We start from the raw sequence: 17422 nt of genomic DNA, 5'->3' as shown, positions 1-17422 counted from the left end.
GCAGATGTGCAACATGCTTGCTAAATTTCCAGAAGAGAAAGTGAAAAAAGTGCCTACAGGAAATTGAAACAATGGCGGAAGTCTGAAAAATGTCAAGTATGTCCTCTACAATATAGAAAACATTAATGTTAATTGCAAGAAGTCATTAAAATACATTCAGAACTATAAACAAGTCTGTTGCTTTTTTTTTCCCCACTCTGCTGATTCTTCTGTTATGCTTTGCATTATTATTACTATTATTATTATTACATTATTATTACTATTATTAGAACTATAGGCAACTACTACTCTCATTTCACACAACCTATCCATCTACAGCCCCTTTTCTATTGCTTTGGATTTTTATTTATTTTTTGATCTTTTAGAATCCTCAAGGTAAACTCGAGGGAAACGTAAGAGGACAAGGAAAGGCAAACAATGATCACTTTCCACAAGCATGTTTTTGAAACTGGGCAAAAGCAAAAGTGGAAAATATTAGACAGAAAGGAGATGACAAAAAATATATGCCTCTGGAAATATTTTGGAAGAAAACCAGAAGCGTGATCTTAATCAAGTGTACTATTTTACCTATGGTGTGATCACATACTATATATTTCATTATAGAAATAAAAGCCAAGCCTGCACACTTTGCCTGTACAAGTATCAAAAATGCAGATGTTTACCCACAAGGTAAATTCATAAAGTATTTTCACAAAAAGACATTAAGTGCTCAACAAGCTGCTTACCTTGTAAATTCCAGCACGTTTAGCAGTTCATATCTCTCTTCTTGTCCCAGCTGAAACATAAAAAAGTTGGAAATTAATGCAAAAGAAAGTAAAGCAGAACAATCAAAAATAAAAAAACAACATCTCAATGGATATGTACTATGATGCAATTATTCAGAAATTATTTAATATGGCAACAGTAAATACAGCAAATTATAATGGTACCCCAAAATACTTACAGACTCTATGATTACTGAGTCAGGTGTCCTTCCAGTGAATACAAAATGAAGATGCCTGGCTGCTCTGACCAATGCTCCTTCATCTGCAACAAGTCAATCAGTAGTACTTATTTTACAAGATGTACAAGAAAACTGTTAGCTTACCCCATGATTTAATGGATGCTTTCAATTTCTTTTTTCCTTTAAAGATTTGTAAGACCAGACTCGATGCTGGTAAGTACTCTTTGTTTCTCCTGTTAAAACTGTGATGAAATTAATTTACATTTCACAGAAAATAAGCCCCCAAAAGAGCACATCTCTCAGTACAGTGATGAGAACACACTCTCCAAAGTTTTAACTTGCAAACTAATAAATTATGCATTCCAGTAGATGACACTGCTTCATTGAAAAATGAGACATACTGCCTTCTTTCTACCCCTAAGCATACCTTCAGGGACTCAGATGTTTGGATGCTGACTAAACATTGTTTAGAGAACAAATCTCACAATTCCTAAGTGCCTTATTCACTAGGGAGCTGCACAACGTACTTTCCCTTTTATTTAAGTTGTGATTTACAAGAAAAGAGTGATAAATCGTTCCAGTAAATAATAGATAACTTCAGTAGCTACATTCGGGAACCCAGTCTCCAATGGGCATTGGTTCTCTCCAAATGGTTTAAGACATCAGAACAGAATTAGCTCACCGTTGCTAAAAAAAAAAAAAAAAATGCTGCCATGGCCCAGTTAGCTTTATTTATGGCCCTACCACCATGCGTGTCTTTCATTTTTTGAAGGATAGAATTTCCAGATAGATAGCCATGTAGGAGTTGGGGCAGACAGGGATGATGAAGACTGAAGAATATCTGCTTCATGTCACATATTTCAAAGATTTTGCCTTGCTGCGTTGTGTCCCAAATTCAAAAGTTGTCTATGAACCAAGGTAGGCTTCAACTAGACCTTTTGTGTTATAATCTTTTCTCAGTCTCTAGTAGACTTGATCACTACTTTTATCCTATTAAAACAATTTCTTGTTCATTTTTGATTACGAACAGTCTGTGCTAATTACAATGGTTACAGAATAGGTTCACAAGCAAGGACAGTTTATCTCCTGGTTTGATTTCTATTTGCATTTGAGCACTTCCTTTGGACTTCCTCACCAATCTGATGACAGCTTATGAATGCTATATGGTTAATTACCCTTTGTCCTCATATAATCCACAGGACATCCGTTTAAATATTCTAAGGCAAATCAGAAAAGTCTACATTCATATTTTTAGACAAAACTGATTCTAGCTGACACTTTTTTTTTGAGATATGTTTTCTTTTTTAATTTCAGAAGATACTTCAAAATAAACAGTACCTTTTAAATAAAATTTGCTTGTTGAGGAAATAGTTTTTACTATTTTTAAAACTTTACTGTATGTTCACTCAGTTATTTGACTCTCACCTGGAGATGCAGCTTGATATACAATCTTATCACCTTCTCTTTCTGGAACTGCTGTATGACACACTGCCATCATCGTCAAAAACTCACATATTATAGGTGCAGTTGGCTAAAAAAAAGTCAGGAAATGATTAATAATTTAATCCATAAGTAATTCAATTTTAATAATATGAACAGACAGTAACCAAGAAAATGATAATGAAAGATTTTTCTCTCTTTAAACTATCAACAATTAAATAAAGCAGACATTATCTATCTGTACACCAATTTCAACATGCAAAATAATTTCTTGCTTCTGTACTTCAATATAAGCAATGTAGAGTTTAGTGGCATTCACTATCATACAATCAAAAACAAATAATCAGAAACATAGAACAATTTAAATAAGCATTTTATAGGGAAGGTAAATCTGAATGCTGTATTGAAAATGTAAAATGATTTCACAGATTTTTTTATTATTTACTGAAGTCTCTTTGGATGTTGTTGTTTTTATTAAAAAATATTCCTTCTAACATTACTTTTGCCTAACACCTTATTTCTTAGCATACTTTTTAAGAACCTTTGGAAAGATGTAGCAACCAAATCTGAAAGCCGTTTGGAAAATACCGCAAGGTCAGGCAGACAGTTTTTAAAGGAAGATACTAAGATGAGTATCTCAGGCACTTCAAAATCTACAAAGCTGAAAGAATTTCACATGGTTTAACCAAGAAAGGGGAAAAGAATGTATCTAAGCAGAAATAGTTGACTGTTTTTGACTAAAAAGAACTAACACTCCTTATTAGTACAGCTGAAGTTTGCAAATGAATGAACTGACTCCTGAATGATTGCTGAAAAGAAACCACACCATTCCCTTCTAAATAAGATTAGTTGCTACCTCAACCAAGATTTCTCATAGCATACTTGTAGTATTTCTTTATGTTACTTTATAAAATATAATAATCTCTGAAAACCTAACCTAATTCCACAGTACAAAAACACTAATGGGTGACTTGTAAAGCTCAGATGAATTCAAAGCTTTTCAAAATCAAACACAGGAGTAGATTCCTGTTCTCTTCCACTAATGGCCCCAAGATGCTCTAAAGATGTATTCAAAAGGCTGAACTACAGATTCTTTTCCAAATCACTTATAAACACATTCAACATGTATTGGTGAAACCTCTTTGAATTCTTTTAATTTGTGCCTGAATTTTAAAGATGTATACAAATGCTTTCTTTTCTCTCTTTTAAAAAAAGGTAAATAGCTCATTAGATCTTGCTCATATTACATAGACCTAATACTGAATCTTTAGAGTTTTCTGGTAGATACAATCACCTGTGCACCAAGGATTCTCTAGACAACAGCAGCAACAGGATGATGCTTCTTCAAAGCAGTCCACATAACTAGCACTGAAACTGGCCTGTGCAGGTAAATACAAGAGCCCCCACTGCTTTAGATATGCTTGAGAGTTGCACTAGCGTACCAGCATTTAAGGCTGCCCCATTTGTAGGAACAAAATGCTTCATTGCCTGCCAGTTACCCTGAAATTACCCTCAGGGAAAGATAAAATTTAAGGAAATAGGAGTAATTTATTTACACTCCAAATATAGAACAAGAACACCTGCATTAATAGTGTAAATGTAAAGTGTAAAAAAAAGATTAGTCTCTAGAAACATGTGACAATGACAGAATGGCCAAGGTTGGAAGGAACCTCTGAAGATCCTCTAGTCCAACGCCCCTGCCAAGCAGGATCACCTAGGGCACATTGCACAGGATGGCATCCCAGGTAGGTTTTGAATATCTTCACAGAAGGCAACTCCACAACCTTTTGGGGCAACCTGTTGCAGTGCTCTGTCATCCTCACTCTAAAGAAGTGCTCTCTCATATTCAGCCACCTGTTTCATCTCATCATCTGAGCTGATGATCTAACCTTATGTAAGCGTGTACACAAAAACAATGTATATAGTTAATTCCTGATTCTTGTCTAAGCCTGGGCACTGAAATAATTAGTCACGTCATGAGAGAAACTTAACTGACTGATCCTGAAAGCTTTGATGGACATCATGACGTTGTATGCACAGCAGGACTTAAGATAAAACACCCATAGAATGAAGAATGTAAGACTGTTATATTTCAGGCTTAGAAAATTCTAAATCAACTCTACAGAAGATAAGATTAGATGTTATTTCCAAGTGGATATAATTAACATATATCAACAATGAATAATATAAAAGTATTCATGAGGGCATGCTGATTGTGTGTAAGTACATCATCTATTTTCCTTCAAAGGACATAATGTTTTGACTTAGTGAGAGCAATGTTCTAATTTCATAAAACAACACTAATTGTTTCTATATCACTTACATGATTGTTCTGCAGATTCTCCAATAGTGATGAGTCACTAAATGTCTTTTCTTCTCCATTTTGTGAACCCTGCCTAGAAATAATAAAGTAGAAAAGAGATCACCATTAGCGTATTCTTACGTGATTTGCATATGAATTGTTATGTTGCCATGCTAGGGTCAAAACACAAATTTTAGTTTGTAGATGTCACAATAAAGGGATGCAGTCACTTGCTGAGAAAATGAAGTGAAAAGGAATTTGTTTCATATCCCCAAACTTTATCTAATTTTAATAAACCTTGATTTATATAAGTACACTCAAATCAAGGGAAGTTTTTCTGCTCACTTTAGATAATGCAGGAGGAAGTAAAAATCAATCTACACCGTAAGACTGGCTCCTGATCTCCATAGGAAGAGATTATTGGAACAATTCAGAACAACATACACCTGGATAGGTTATATTTGAGAAATTAGCAGCTTTGGAATAGGTTTGCAAGTGTCTGCAGAAAAGAAAGTCAGGTGCCTGAAAGGGGTAAGCAAACTGAGTTCAGACATTAAGGAAGCCTGGGTAGGGATGGTTTGTTTTCTACTGCTTGTGACCAAAAAGGAGCCTAGTAAACTGATGTATAAAGACAGCAACAATGGTGAAGTAGCAAAGGATTGAAGAGACACAGGATGGAGACGGTTCTTGAGAAACAAAGTCACACAATAACTTTCATATTGCACAAGTCTTGTGGCTGAAGCTGAGAGCTCAAAAGAAGTTACTTCTAGCAAGATCTGTTACTACAGCTGATTGTTGAGTATCAAGACAAATCAGTTGAGTTTGGACTCTCAGTGAAACAAAACAGTGCTGAAAAGTGAACCTACTTAGAGGAAAGTGTTCATTATTTTTCATTTACTTTGGATTTTGCCTTGAATCTTAGAAGAAACTGAATATCCTCAGTGATTTTAAGTTGAAGCATAAGCCACACTTGTCTCAACAGCAGTCTAAAGATCTATGAAAAAGTGAGCTGTTCTAGTCCTGCATTATCACAAAGGAATACAAAATGACAGCACTCTGTATAACTACTCAAGGACTGCTTTTTCCAAAAGTCTATTATGAAAGTGAGGAATTCAAAGCATCCTCAATCACCAAGATTTTTTCTATTTTTTTTTTTTTTAAATGCAAAGCAGCTGGATATTGTAGTGCTAGAAGTTAAAGATTTCAGATACATTAGATTTATTTATAGTTTAAGGCAAGCTTTGACTGTTTAAAGCTTTCTGACAGAAAGACTTCAGGACATTTTTCACATTCTCAGTACCAAAACCACTGAAAAATATTTGCAGATATTGCTGTTTTCCAGTAGGACAGAATGTATTTCTAGTACTAAAAATAAATATTAAAAAGCTTTGGAATTTGGTACATTATTCATTTTAAGTCTAGAAATGTTAGTCAGATTTATTTAATTGTAATAGATTTATATACAAAAATAATTTTCCTAAGTAATTTATTTTATAAATATTTACACAAATTTCACAGTTTATAAAAGGGATATTTTTAACCACTATTCAGGCATAGGTTCATTTTCCTATTTTAGATGTGCTTATTGAAATTCTGATGTGTATTACTAAAAATAGCCTTGTTGCATAAATATCATACAAAAACATGCTTTATTTCACTTAAGCATTGCATTAATGAAACCACTCATTTGTGCACAGTTAAGAACACTTTTGTTTGTAATAAACAACTATAAAATATTATTAAATTATAAAATAAAAATTAAAAAGTAATAACAATAAGAATGTTTGTAATAATCAGGTCATAACATCAAATAAGGATCTTCAGATCAGGTAAGATTTTAGGGTGTGTATATGTACTACTTTTTGGAAATATGTGGAGGGATTTTCAAAAAAAATAAATCTAACGAAAAAAATGTTAGTTTTAAGCTATCATATCAAGCTATTTCTTGTAAACCTTTTACATATAAGGAGACAACATATTACAGAGTTTTGGGTGATGTATCTTGCAATGACTTTCAACAAATACAATAAAGATAATTTAAAAACTGTAAATGAAATTTTGTCCTGGATTTATCTCACCTTATTTTGATTGCAAATAATTAAAGAAAGAACAAGAAGGAAGTGCAAGCCATCATGCAGATGGCAGCAGAAAGGATGCCTGGACTTAGCCTTTCCTGAGGTCCCTGTTAGAAGACTAATGTTGGCCTCAAGTGTAATTGTGTATTTTAATTGCAGTTTCAGATAAGAATTAGGCAGTGCTAATACTCTAAAACTACCTGCAGGAAGCAAAACATTAACTATTATTTTCTTCCCCACTCTCAAACATAGATTATTTTTCAAACACATTAGAGATTATTACTGAACTATTGCTAGATAACAGTAGAAAACTGATCAAAGCTACCATAACACCAACTACCTTTATAAATGACAGAAATCTCTCCAATAATCAATTCTGACTTGTACAGGCTACCTTTAGGATAGGATAGGATACCTCAGTAACCCTAGTAACAATTCTTCTCCAGAGTACACAACTTAACACCATATAATTCTTATGTCATAAATTCGTGTAATACTTGGTTGGCCTGCATCGACTTGAAACATAACTTCTGAGTAACATACTTTGCATTTAGCTGTGTTTCTATAAATCTATCTCATCAGCTTTAAGCTTGAATCTTAAACACCACATACTAAATGACTTTTAGAGCTTACCAATCATCTGAAGGAACACTATAGTCGTCAGGCTCAGGGCAATGGCTGCACAAGAAGCAAAGGAGGAATAGAAACAGGGAGAGGAAAAAGAATCACAAAGGCTAAAAAAATTTGATCACATATAAAAGAGAAGTTAGTTCATGAAATTGAATGACTAAGAAAAGTTTTAAAACCATCTCAACTGAATATTTTGATAGTGCCTAAAAAGAATAAAATATGCAAAAATCTTATGTTTCTCTTGAGACTTTATAAAATATAAATGATCATTTTTGTTTGATTGGAAGCACGTCTACTTACTAACTTACACCATCTGATATCAAAGCATTAGCCCTCTTTACAATTCTAGCTTTATATTTCAGTATACATTTTAATAATGTTTTTTGTTTGTAAATAAAAGGCATGTTTTTTTTTTTCCCATTATCCAAAGCTATGCTAATGCAGCTTATCTGAGTTCACAAAATGTTTAAAAACACAGCTAACCATTGCACATCAGGATTCAGCCCCATGATGACACAATTTTGAATGTATCACAATTTAGAATACATTAGAAAGAAGAGGCATAGGAGACACAACAACCACTTCTATCCTTTTCTGTTTTCCAATCTCTCATCTGCACCAATACAGAGAGAGAGAGTCTCTGTTCCCTCAGTAGCTATCATGCTGTAGTGGCGTACTCTAAAAGAAACTCTGCTTTCTAAACAGTGATGCTTATCTGACAAGCATCTGATATCTATATATTTTCAAAAAGATGTGGATAGGAGCTATGAAATATAGGAAGAAGAATCAGACCAAATTATTATTATTATTTTTAGAGTACAGTCATATCCAGGTTTTGCAAAGGAGAAATTTCAGAATTTGTGCTATACCAAGTGCAGACGAAGGTATACAACAAACCAAATATTGATTTTAAGTGCCATTACCATTAGTGTATTTTTTTCATCTTAGCTCACGTGGTTGAAGTTGAGCCATATATATAGGTGTGTGTATGAAACATCAGGGTTGGAAATTTATTTTATTACAGCTGTTAATTAAAAAATATCAGTATGGTTAATGCATTAAGTATCTAAGTTTTTCAAACCAGAAAGCCTACATTAGACTCTGCAAAATTAGTTTAGCATTTTCAAAGTGATCCAAACAATAAAAAGCCCAAACATCACTTTTAGCACAAGTCCAAAACTTAATTTCACAACCTCTGCCTGGTTTCTGCCCAGCTCTACAGGTGTCTAATTATCTGCTTACTGATCAGCCTAAGTCCAGCATCTCATGTACTGGTAAGGCATGCTGACATTTACAATATAGGTGCTACAGCTCTGTTCATTGCTGTAATGAATTTCTTTGAAGTAAAAAGCCTTAGAAGTTTGAGGCCTTTACAAACTCATTTGAAGAAGCTGGCTGCAACTGTTGACTACTAAGTAATAAAACGCTTTGTTTGCATTTAGTTCAAGAGGTTTCTTAACAGCAGCATTGATACTAGGAACTATGCCACTTAAACAGTATCCATAAAAGCCATCTGGATTACATGCTAGAGCACTGTAATTCAAATTCTTGTTCATCCTATGTATTGTCTAGTGCAAAAGCACGTGCCTACGTAAAACATGAAGCATGGACTACTAAAGTAGCTTTTTTTTTTTTAATTTTGAGGAAAAACCTTTTTTAAAGAAAAAATCATCAACAGTAACCAGACACAGCAACAGGAAAAATAATAGGCATACTGAAGTTGTGTTACTGCAGTAAGCCTATCTAAACTTCATTTTTTGCTCCTGTTTCCAAAAAGACGTGTCATGACTGAAATGTTCATACTTCCTCTAAGTACCATCTGATAGTCACAAATTGACTCCTAGTTGTGTCTACTGCCAGGCATAAGTTTATTTTAACTGTGGTGTTAATTTAGTGTGTGCACATATGCATAGGCAAAAAAAGGAATACAGATAAAGAAATAAGAATATATTAAAATACCTACCCATAAGCAACTCCTGCCACAGTACATTTTTTAAACTGCATGACATTGCATGTCAGGGTACCCGTTTTGTCAGAAAATATGTATTTGACCTAAATGAATGATAAATTCATTATATGTTAATATTCAACAGTTATTTACATATCTAGTATAATTCAAGGCTATTAACAGACTAAATATATATATATATATATATATATATATATATACACATATATTCTAACCAGTTCTGCAAGAATGGTTTGGGTTGGAAGAGACCTTAAAGACCATCTAGTTCCAAACCCCCGGCCATGGGCAAGAACACCTTCCAATAGATCAGGCTGCCCAAAGTCATATCCAACCTGGCCTTGAACACTTCCAGGGATGGGGCATCCACAACTTCTCAGGGCAACCTGTTCCAGTGCCTCACTACCCTCATAGTAATGAATTTATTCCAAATATCTAATCTAAATCTACCTTCTTTTAGTTTCAAGACACTACGCCTTGTCCTATCATTACAGGCTCTTGTAAAAGTCCCTCTCTAGCTTTCTTGTGGGCCTTCTTTAGGTACTGGAAAGCTGTCTCCCTTCAGCCTTATCTCCAGGCTGAACAACCCCAGCTCTTTCAGCCTGTCTTCATAGGAGTGGTATTCCAGTCCTCTGATCATCTTCAGATGGTGACCCTCCTCTGGACCTGCTCTAACAGGTCCAAATCTTTCTTGTGCTGGGGCCCCAGGTTTGGATGCAGTACTCCAGGTGGGGTCTGGAGCAGAGGGGAAGAACCATCACCTTTGCTGGTCCACATTTCTGTATCTTTTGATGCAGTCCAGGATACGGTTGACTTTCTGGACTGCAAATGCACATTACCAGCCCATGTTGAGCTTCTCATCAACCAACACCCTCAGATCCTTCTCATAACGGCTGCTCTTAATGCATTCTCTGCCCAGCCTGTATTTGTGCTTGGGATTGCACTGAACCAGATACAGGACCTTGCGCTTGGTTTAAGCTAGATTTAATTCTAACAGCGCTTTGACTTTCCTAACCTGACCCCTGGCTGCTTGGACACTGTATTCATCCCTTGCTTCCAACCTTTGCATCTTTGTTGAATTTATAGGAAATGAAAATACACAGTACATAAATGTGGTAGATGCACAAATGTGGTAAGTCTTGATACTCATTTCCAAAAACGGCAATCGAATGAGATGACTTGAAACTTATGCTTGCTTCAATACATGGTGGTATGCTTAACTATTCCCCACTCTACATAATTTTGAAATACAAGAAACTAGCAAAGACCAATGGCCTTTCTACCTGCTCTAGGTCTCCTACTTCCCTAACATCATAAAGCTTTCCTCTCTGGAAGTATTAGTACTTCATAAATACTAGGTAAAGTATTTTAATAGTTGAAGCTAAAAGAACTGGATCTATGTATCTTTAAATATAATTCAAACATGATGGAAAGAAAAAAGTTTATTTATGAAGAAATGAAATGGTCTATGATGAAACGAAGGCTTATAAATTCTCAACGGAGGCTCAGTTAAGACTATTAAAATCAAAGACAAACTTCAGTTTTAATTCATTAAAATTTATTTTCATGAAAAATCTTTGTATTTTTAATTAAGAATTAACTGTATTATACATTATATAGATGGAACCAGTAATGGTATGTATTACTAGATTAAAAACTAGATTTAGTACTAGATTACTGGTACTGAATTACTAAAATTTACTCAGCGTCTCCAATTTAAAGATTCTGTTTCTCAAGGATTACTATTTAGCCAAAACAGCAGTTGAGAGAAATCTTCCATGCCAGGTTTACACCTCAAGATGCACTTTTTCTGTGTGGTCAGAATGGGGGGAAAAAAGCAGGAATAGCAGCTAAAAAAAAAAAAAAAATCAACCTTTTTTTCAAAACTAAACTTTTGCCTTTCTTAAACCTGGAGATCTCTTGTGGAGAATCTTCTCTTAATAATGTGAAGCTGACGTACTTCAGTGAAGAAACTTGCTCTTTTTGTTAGCACATTGTCCTTTGGTCTCTCTATAGAAATCTATCCCAGTTGTCCAAAAAAGAATGTGGCAAAAAAGTGAAAATGGAGATCCAAAGAAATCTGACTAGACCTTGGTAAAGAAGGACATTCTGATGAGAAACTTAAAAAAGAAGACAAGAACTGCTGAGGTGGAAAAGTGGGGATATGAATGACAACCAAACTCCAGAGGAAAAAAAAAAAAAAAAATTGTTTAAAATGAGTGAGAAAAAAACCACCTTGGAGACTTGGAGTCTCTTCACCACTAAAGGAGACTGTACTTTCCTGTAAGGTCAGGAACAGAGCCAAGATTTTTGCAATCTGTACATACTTCATAAGTCCAGAAAGCAAGATCTTGTCTTCCACTCTTTGTAGTCTAATGTCAGAGCATGTTAACCTACAGCTGTTGTTTTCCCAAGAGACAGATCTTTTAAGCATCTGTCCCTGAGATTTGTTTGCTAAACGGTTAAAATTCTCTTTGTAGTTTTACGCAATAAAGAACAATAAAAAACTTTTACATTCCAAAACAGTAAATTAAAGACCTAATTAGTTATGAAAACTTGTAGGCTAGGAAATGCAAGAACATGTATACCTGTGCTTATAATAAAGCTCAGTTATATGAGCACATATTTGTTCCACACAATCTGTATACCAGCACTACTTTAAAATCTTTAAAACTTTAGCATGTTTTTAAAGCAAGACTGCAAATACAGTTGGCTGAAAAAGCAAATGTAACATGCAGTTCTTTTAGAAGTGTGACCTGTACCCTAGACAGTTTTACGGAAGTCAAACTTTCATAAAATGTAGACCACGAGTGAACTCTTGTGAAATGTGATTGATTTTACAGTATTAAAATGGAACTCTTAAGCAAAATGAAGAATTAATCTGAGAAAACTAGTAAAAAAATATAAATAAACATGTAAAAATGCAAGAATATAATTCTTGTTTGTTCGTTGAAATAAGTCCTCACATTATCTTAATAATTTGGATTGTAAAACACACTGAGTTAGAACCAGTAACTTTTTCTACCTGTCCAAGTTCTTCATTGAGATTGGATGTGCGAGCCATTGCAGCAGTGTCCGTAGGTTCATAGTGCATGTCTATGTCCTAAAGAAAAAAAAAGTATATATATATATTTTAAAATTAGTCTTCCATAACTTGTTACAAAAAAAAAAAATCTAGTATGTAAATAGAAAAATATACAACAGGAGACTGAACATAAAAATAAGGTGCATGACCTCACGTAAATCTATTTTACACATTTGATCAAGGAACCAGAGTTCTGAATGGTATGATTAACTTACATTTGGATAAAATGGAAAAATTGAAGGTATGATAATAAAAACACATACATTGATTTAAGGAAAAAAACAATACTTCTCCCTTCCCCTTCCCAACCCAACAGACAACCTTCCCATTTTTTATTTTAATTTTTTTAGTGGGGGAAAAGATGACACCAAAATGATCTTTATCTACTTTATGAAAGATAATACTAATAGACACTGGTTTTGTACAACAACAAAAAAAAACACAATAAATTACAGTGGGACAAAAAAAGAGGGAAAAACATGAGCTTAGCTCAGAAATAACAAAGAAATGAAACTGGACAAAACTCCACTGGACTGTACTTTCTTCTGATCATTCTGGTTGAAGGTCTGAGACCTCAGTATTAGTGATAAAGTACAAAGCACTGGAAAAAGTGCTCCAAAAAGCTATCCTGTATGTATATAAAAACACTAAATAAAGCCATATACCATGACCTTCTTGGATCCTAGTAATAATAAACTGCACACTTAAGTATTTACATTAAGAAATGTATACATAGACAACCAATCAATCATTTAACTTGTAAATCATTTGGTTCTAGAAATCAATGTATATTATAAAAATATTTACCCAATTTATGAAATATGCTTGGATAAATTTAACAACTTCAAGTGTAACCAACAAACTGATTGGAATAAGATTATTGAAGAGAATGATAAAAGTCAAGAAATTCAATCCAAAGTTGCTCGCTCCACCATCTGCCAAAAGACAAAGCAAATAAAAAAAAAAATTAAGACCATACTTAAAAGCACGTGTATATAGTACATTTAGAGTACTGTCTTAACTGCTAATTTTTATAATGTTTTACGTCTAAAAAGACACTTGAGAATGAATTATAATATCACTTGCCTATAAATACAACCTTGATAAGTGTTAAATGTTTCTATTAAAATAAAGTGGAGTTCTAATTTGGAGATTTTTGCTATCTTCTCCAATGTTTGAAAAGCAAACTTTCCAGCCTTTCCTAAATGTTAAGATAATAATCTTAATATTTAATTAGATAATAATATTTAACAAGATAATAATGTTAACTTTTTTTTTTTTTTTTAAGTGGGAAACAAGCAGAATGAGATTATTCTCCATCTATCCTCACACCTTCCTACTTCCTCCCTCAATAAAAACAACAAAACTTTATGGAAATGGTAAATCCATACCACATGAAAAGGAGAGATGAAATTAGAGAGATTAATGAAACTTCTAGAAGAATCAGAAATCAAAAAGCAGTTTTAAGCTAATTCTCCCTTTTAAAGTTTTAGATAACACAAGTAGTTTGGAATTCAAAATTTCTTTCCTAAAACTTATTGGAATACACAAATGGTATTTCTAACTACTCTGGTGCTCTAACAGTGTCCAGAGTACCAGATACTGTTAGGAATACTAGAATAGTCAATAGCGTATTTAAAATACTGAAGTTTATAACAATGCCAGCAACACTAAACTGATGATGCAAAACAAGACAAAAAAAGATTGTATTTATAACTAACAGAAAGCAACCTGCTTTGATTCCTTTCAAAGTAAGTCCTGCAGAATTCAGATGTCTTGATATGCAATGACAATTATAAACAGTAGAGGAAACAGTAGAGGAAAACTTTCTATGTAAGAATTTTATCAGCATAAATGACATCTGTTTCTGACCAGGTTAGATGAGGCCCTGAGCAACCTTGAGCTAGTAGGTGACATCGCTGCCTATGGTAGGACGGTTGGAACTTGGTCAATTTTTGAGGTCCCTTCCAACCCAGGCCATTTTATGATTCTATACATCCACTTTGAGTAGAGCTGTCAATACATTATGCTAGATGAGACCCTTTGTGCCTGTTTTCTCTTTTTTTAGGAGCAGCCTGCTAGGATCTGACATTGGCAGCCAATATTTAGTTAGATTCTCATATAGTAAAACGTTATAGATTCACAGCATCATTTCCCAGGATAAGGGAACTTAAAAGTCACAGCAGCTTTAAATATGAACATCAGTAATAGCTGAAAACTACTTCAGTCTGGTATCTAGGAAGTTGACTGTGTTAGTGGAATGCTGATACAGAACTTGCTGAGCCGCAGAGATGTAGAGGCTTGAACAACAAAGCTTCCCTTCCTGAGTTTAGCAGCAACTTACATTGCACAATCAGGTAAATTTTATACGTGCTGTGATATACCTAGACTAATGACTTTCGTAAACAATCAATAAAGAAAAACTGATTAAAAAGAACAACACTATGTAAAGGATGGTAATCATCCACCTTTCCAAATATGAAAGATTTCACGACAACTAAACAGTAAAACATTAATACATAATTTTACAGCTTACAATTTAGATCAAGATACCAGTCTCTTTCAGTGTGCCTTCGATTCCATATAGCTGAACCAATAGAGCAGACCAAAGACATGGCGATAAGGATGCAGAACAGAATCAAAATCTGAATATTTGTAATTCGTTCCACATTAGACATTTTAAGAGGTGGACTTGTTGAATTCTGCAAGAGACAAAAAACAATAGTGTCTATTGAAATTAAAAGATGTACATACACGCAGTTCTCATTCTCCAAATTTCGTGTTATTGCACTTGTTTCTAAGCATTCTCCCAAATATCATCATAAATGGCATAACTGTTTCACTCAAAGAAAAAAAAAAAGAAAGCTTATAAACCCAGGAATTTGAGGTTTAGATTTGTGTCACAAGCACTTTAAACAATCACACAGAACACTCATAACACTAAGAGCTAACAGTAAACATTTAAAATATATGTGCATACATACAACCTATCAGAGCTATAGAAAACCATTGTTAATTAATACATACAATCAAACTTTCAAATTACTGCTTTACAAATCAGAAAAGCAATGAGACATGCATGACCAAACTGAAAGCATTCTTTTTGCTCAACAAATGCATTTTGATTTTGATATTTCAAACATCACTAGGAAAAGTAACTTCATAATTCAAGAATGTTTCTCTTCCCTTCTTACTTTGCAAATAAAGTTTCACTTTATTTTCTGACAAGAATGCTTACCTTTGTCCTTGAAAGAAAGCTCCACAAGAGGACAGTTTAGGAGCAGTCAAAAATAAAAAAAGATGAACAGGCAAACTATAATGACCCAATTTGCTAATAGATAGTTTTCAAAAACATAAGTTACAAAAGAGAATCAATAAATATGCTTACTAGTGGAAAAACTACTCTGTGACTAAGCAACTGGTAACTGTAACAGCTCTAACAAGTAACTGCTTTATTTTTATTGGTTTTACTTCGTAAGAAAGATGCACTGTTACCGACATCTACTATATTCATTCTAGCTATGTTTTCTTAAAGAATTTTTGTTCTATGAAACAGCAGTCTAAAAAGGTAACAAAACAGGTAATCAAAAGAGGACCAAGTGACAAACCTGCATGAGTTTTGTGTCATGTCCTGTGTAGACAACTATCCCATGAACCCACTGAGTATTTCTCAACTGAGCTCCTCGTAGAAGAATCTGATCAGATCCCAGTGGAACAGTACTAGAAAGAAGCAGTTTTACATTTTAGCATCAAAGCTATCAATGTCAATGAACAAATACAAACAGCAGTTGTTAAAATGGTTAGCTCATTTCTCAAAATTTAGATGATTGTTGTAAATACACTAAGAACATCATTTTCAGAGATAACTTTTTTGGTGTGCTGACTTAGAGAAAACCTGAGAGTTTAGGGCAAGTTGCAATAACATTACTTACCATTTAATTTTGACTATGGATGATAAAGATACGGTACCACTTAGTAAGCATACTGAAACTAACAAAGGTTATTTTCCCTCTGATTTAAGATTACAAAGTCTTTTATAATTGTATGCCAAAACACAACTACTCTTATAAAATTGATTTTTCCAAAGTGGTTCTCAAATTAGTTTTCTCTGAATTCTCAATTTAATCCATTCTTCCAGTCAAACACATACTCTTTGTCAACATGATTAACTATGTAAAATTCCCAGCAATATTTTCTGCATCTTCTTTAAACTGCAGTTTTCCTGTGCTCTTCTTTTAGAACTGCACTGATTAAATGAGGAATAAAAAAAATCATAAGATGTTGGACATGTCCCACTGTCTTAAATTTAGACAACTGACTTTATCCATATACTGTAGGTCAGGTTTTCTTAAAATAAAGAAGTTTTAGATAATTATCAGTCTCTTCCTGGGATAGTAGATTTCCTATTTTTGCACTTTTCTTTCCATAAATACTAGCTAGCAGTTCAGACTTGTCAATAGTGCTTTAGTGTTTGCCATTCTCACTTAAATCCACCATCTTTAGAGTTGTTTGAAACCAACATGTTATTAGGAGAGCATATAAGCTGCTTGGAGACAGCAGCTATACCTCTGATATATATGATATAAATTGAAGAAGCCATGAGATTTGGTAACATTTCTAGTAGCACAGAGAGCATAAGGTCAGTCTCAGCAAGTAAGTTTCAGATGGTATTTCTTCTGGACCCTCATGTCCCTTCTCTCCTTTCATACACAAGCTTTAAAGATGCAAAGACTGCAAGTAAAGAAAAAACAACACATTCTTCCTCTGCTAAAATCAACCGTGTCAATAAAGTTTTTTTTTTTGTAATAAGTTCTTGCAGAAATTAGGAAAGAACTTGTTCCAGAAAAAAAACGTTTGAATGCTTTCCCATATAAAGCAAACAAATAACAAACCCTAGCCCACCACAACCTACTGTCTTGGACATTACTGTGGAACATACTGAATGTTTAAGGAGTCATTTCCCACTCCCACTGAAGTGTTG

At 33.9% G+C, this 17422-nt stretch overlaps 1 protein-coding gene across 5 annotated transcripts in view; it reads right to left on the bottom strand.

Moving 5' to 3' along the window:
• ATP8A1 (ATPase phospholipid transporting 8A1) overlaps positions 1-17422 on the bottom strand; it is a 102190-nt gene that overhangs the window by 56789 nt on the left and 27979 nt on the right. For 3 of the 5 annotated variants that reach the window (XM_040555387.1, XM_040555385.1, XM_040555388.1), the window contains exons 10-18: positions 16050-16161; positions 14978-15143; positions 13249-13376; positions 12382-12459; positions 9354-9442; positions 4707-4779; positions 2369-2474; positions 944-1026; positions 726-775 (exon numbers count right to left, since the gene is read on the bottom strand). In XM_040555387.1, the coding sequence (XP_040411321.1) occupies positions 726-775; positions 944-1026; positions 2369-2474; positions 4707-4779; positions 9354-9442; positions 12382-12459; positions 13249-13376; positions 14978-15143; positions 16050-16161 (885 nt within the window). Of the gene's footprint in view, positions 1-725; positions 776-943; positions 1027-2368; positions 2475-4706; positions 4780-7393; positions 7439-9353; positions 9443-12381; positions 12460-13248; positions 13377-14977; positions 15144-16049; positions 16162-17422 lie in introns of all 5 variants that reach the window. The other 2 variants (XM_040555384.1, XM_040555383.1) reach the window with 1 other exon arrangement.

The sequence above is a fragment of the Cygnus olor genome, chromosome 4 (genome assembly GCF_009769625.2).
Source record: "Cygnus olor isolate bCygOlo1 chromosome 4, bCygOlo1.pri.v2, whole genome shotgun sequence".
NCBI classification, from domain to species: domain Eukaryota; kingdom Metazoa; phylum Chordata; class Aves; order Anseriformes; family Anatidae; genus Cygnus; species Cygnus olor.
Note: the sequence above shows the minus strand (reverse complement) of the source record. Positions and strands in the feature narration are given on the sequence as shown.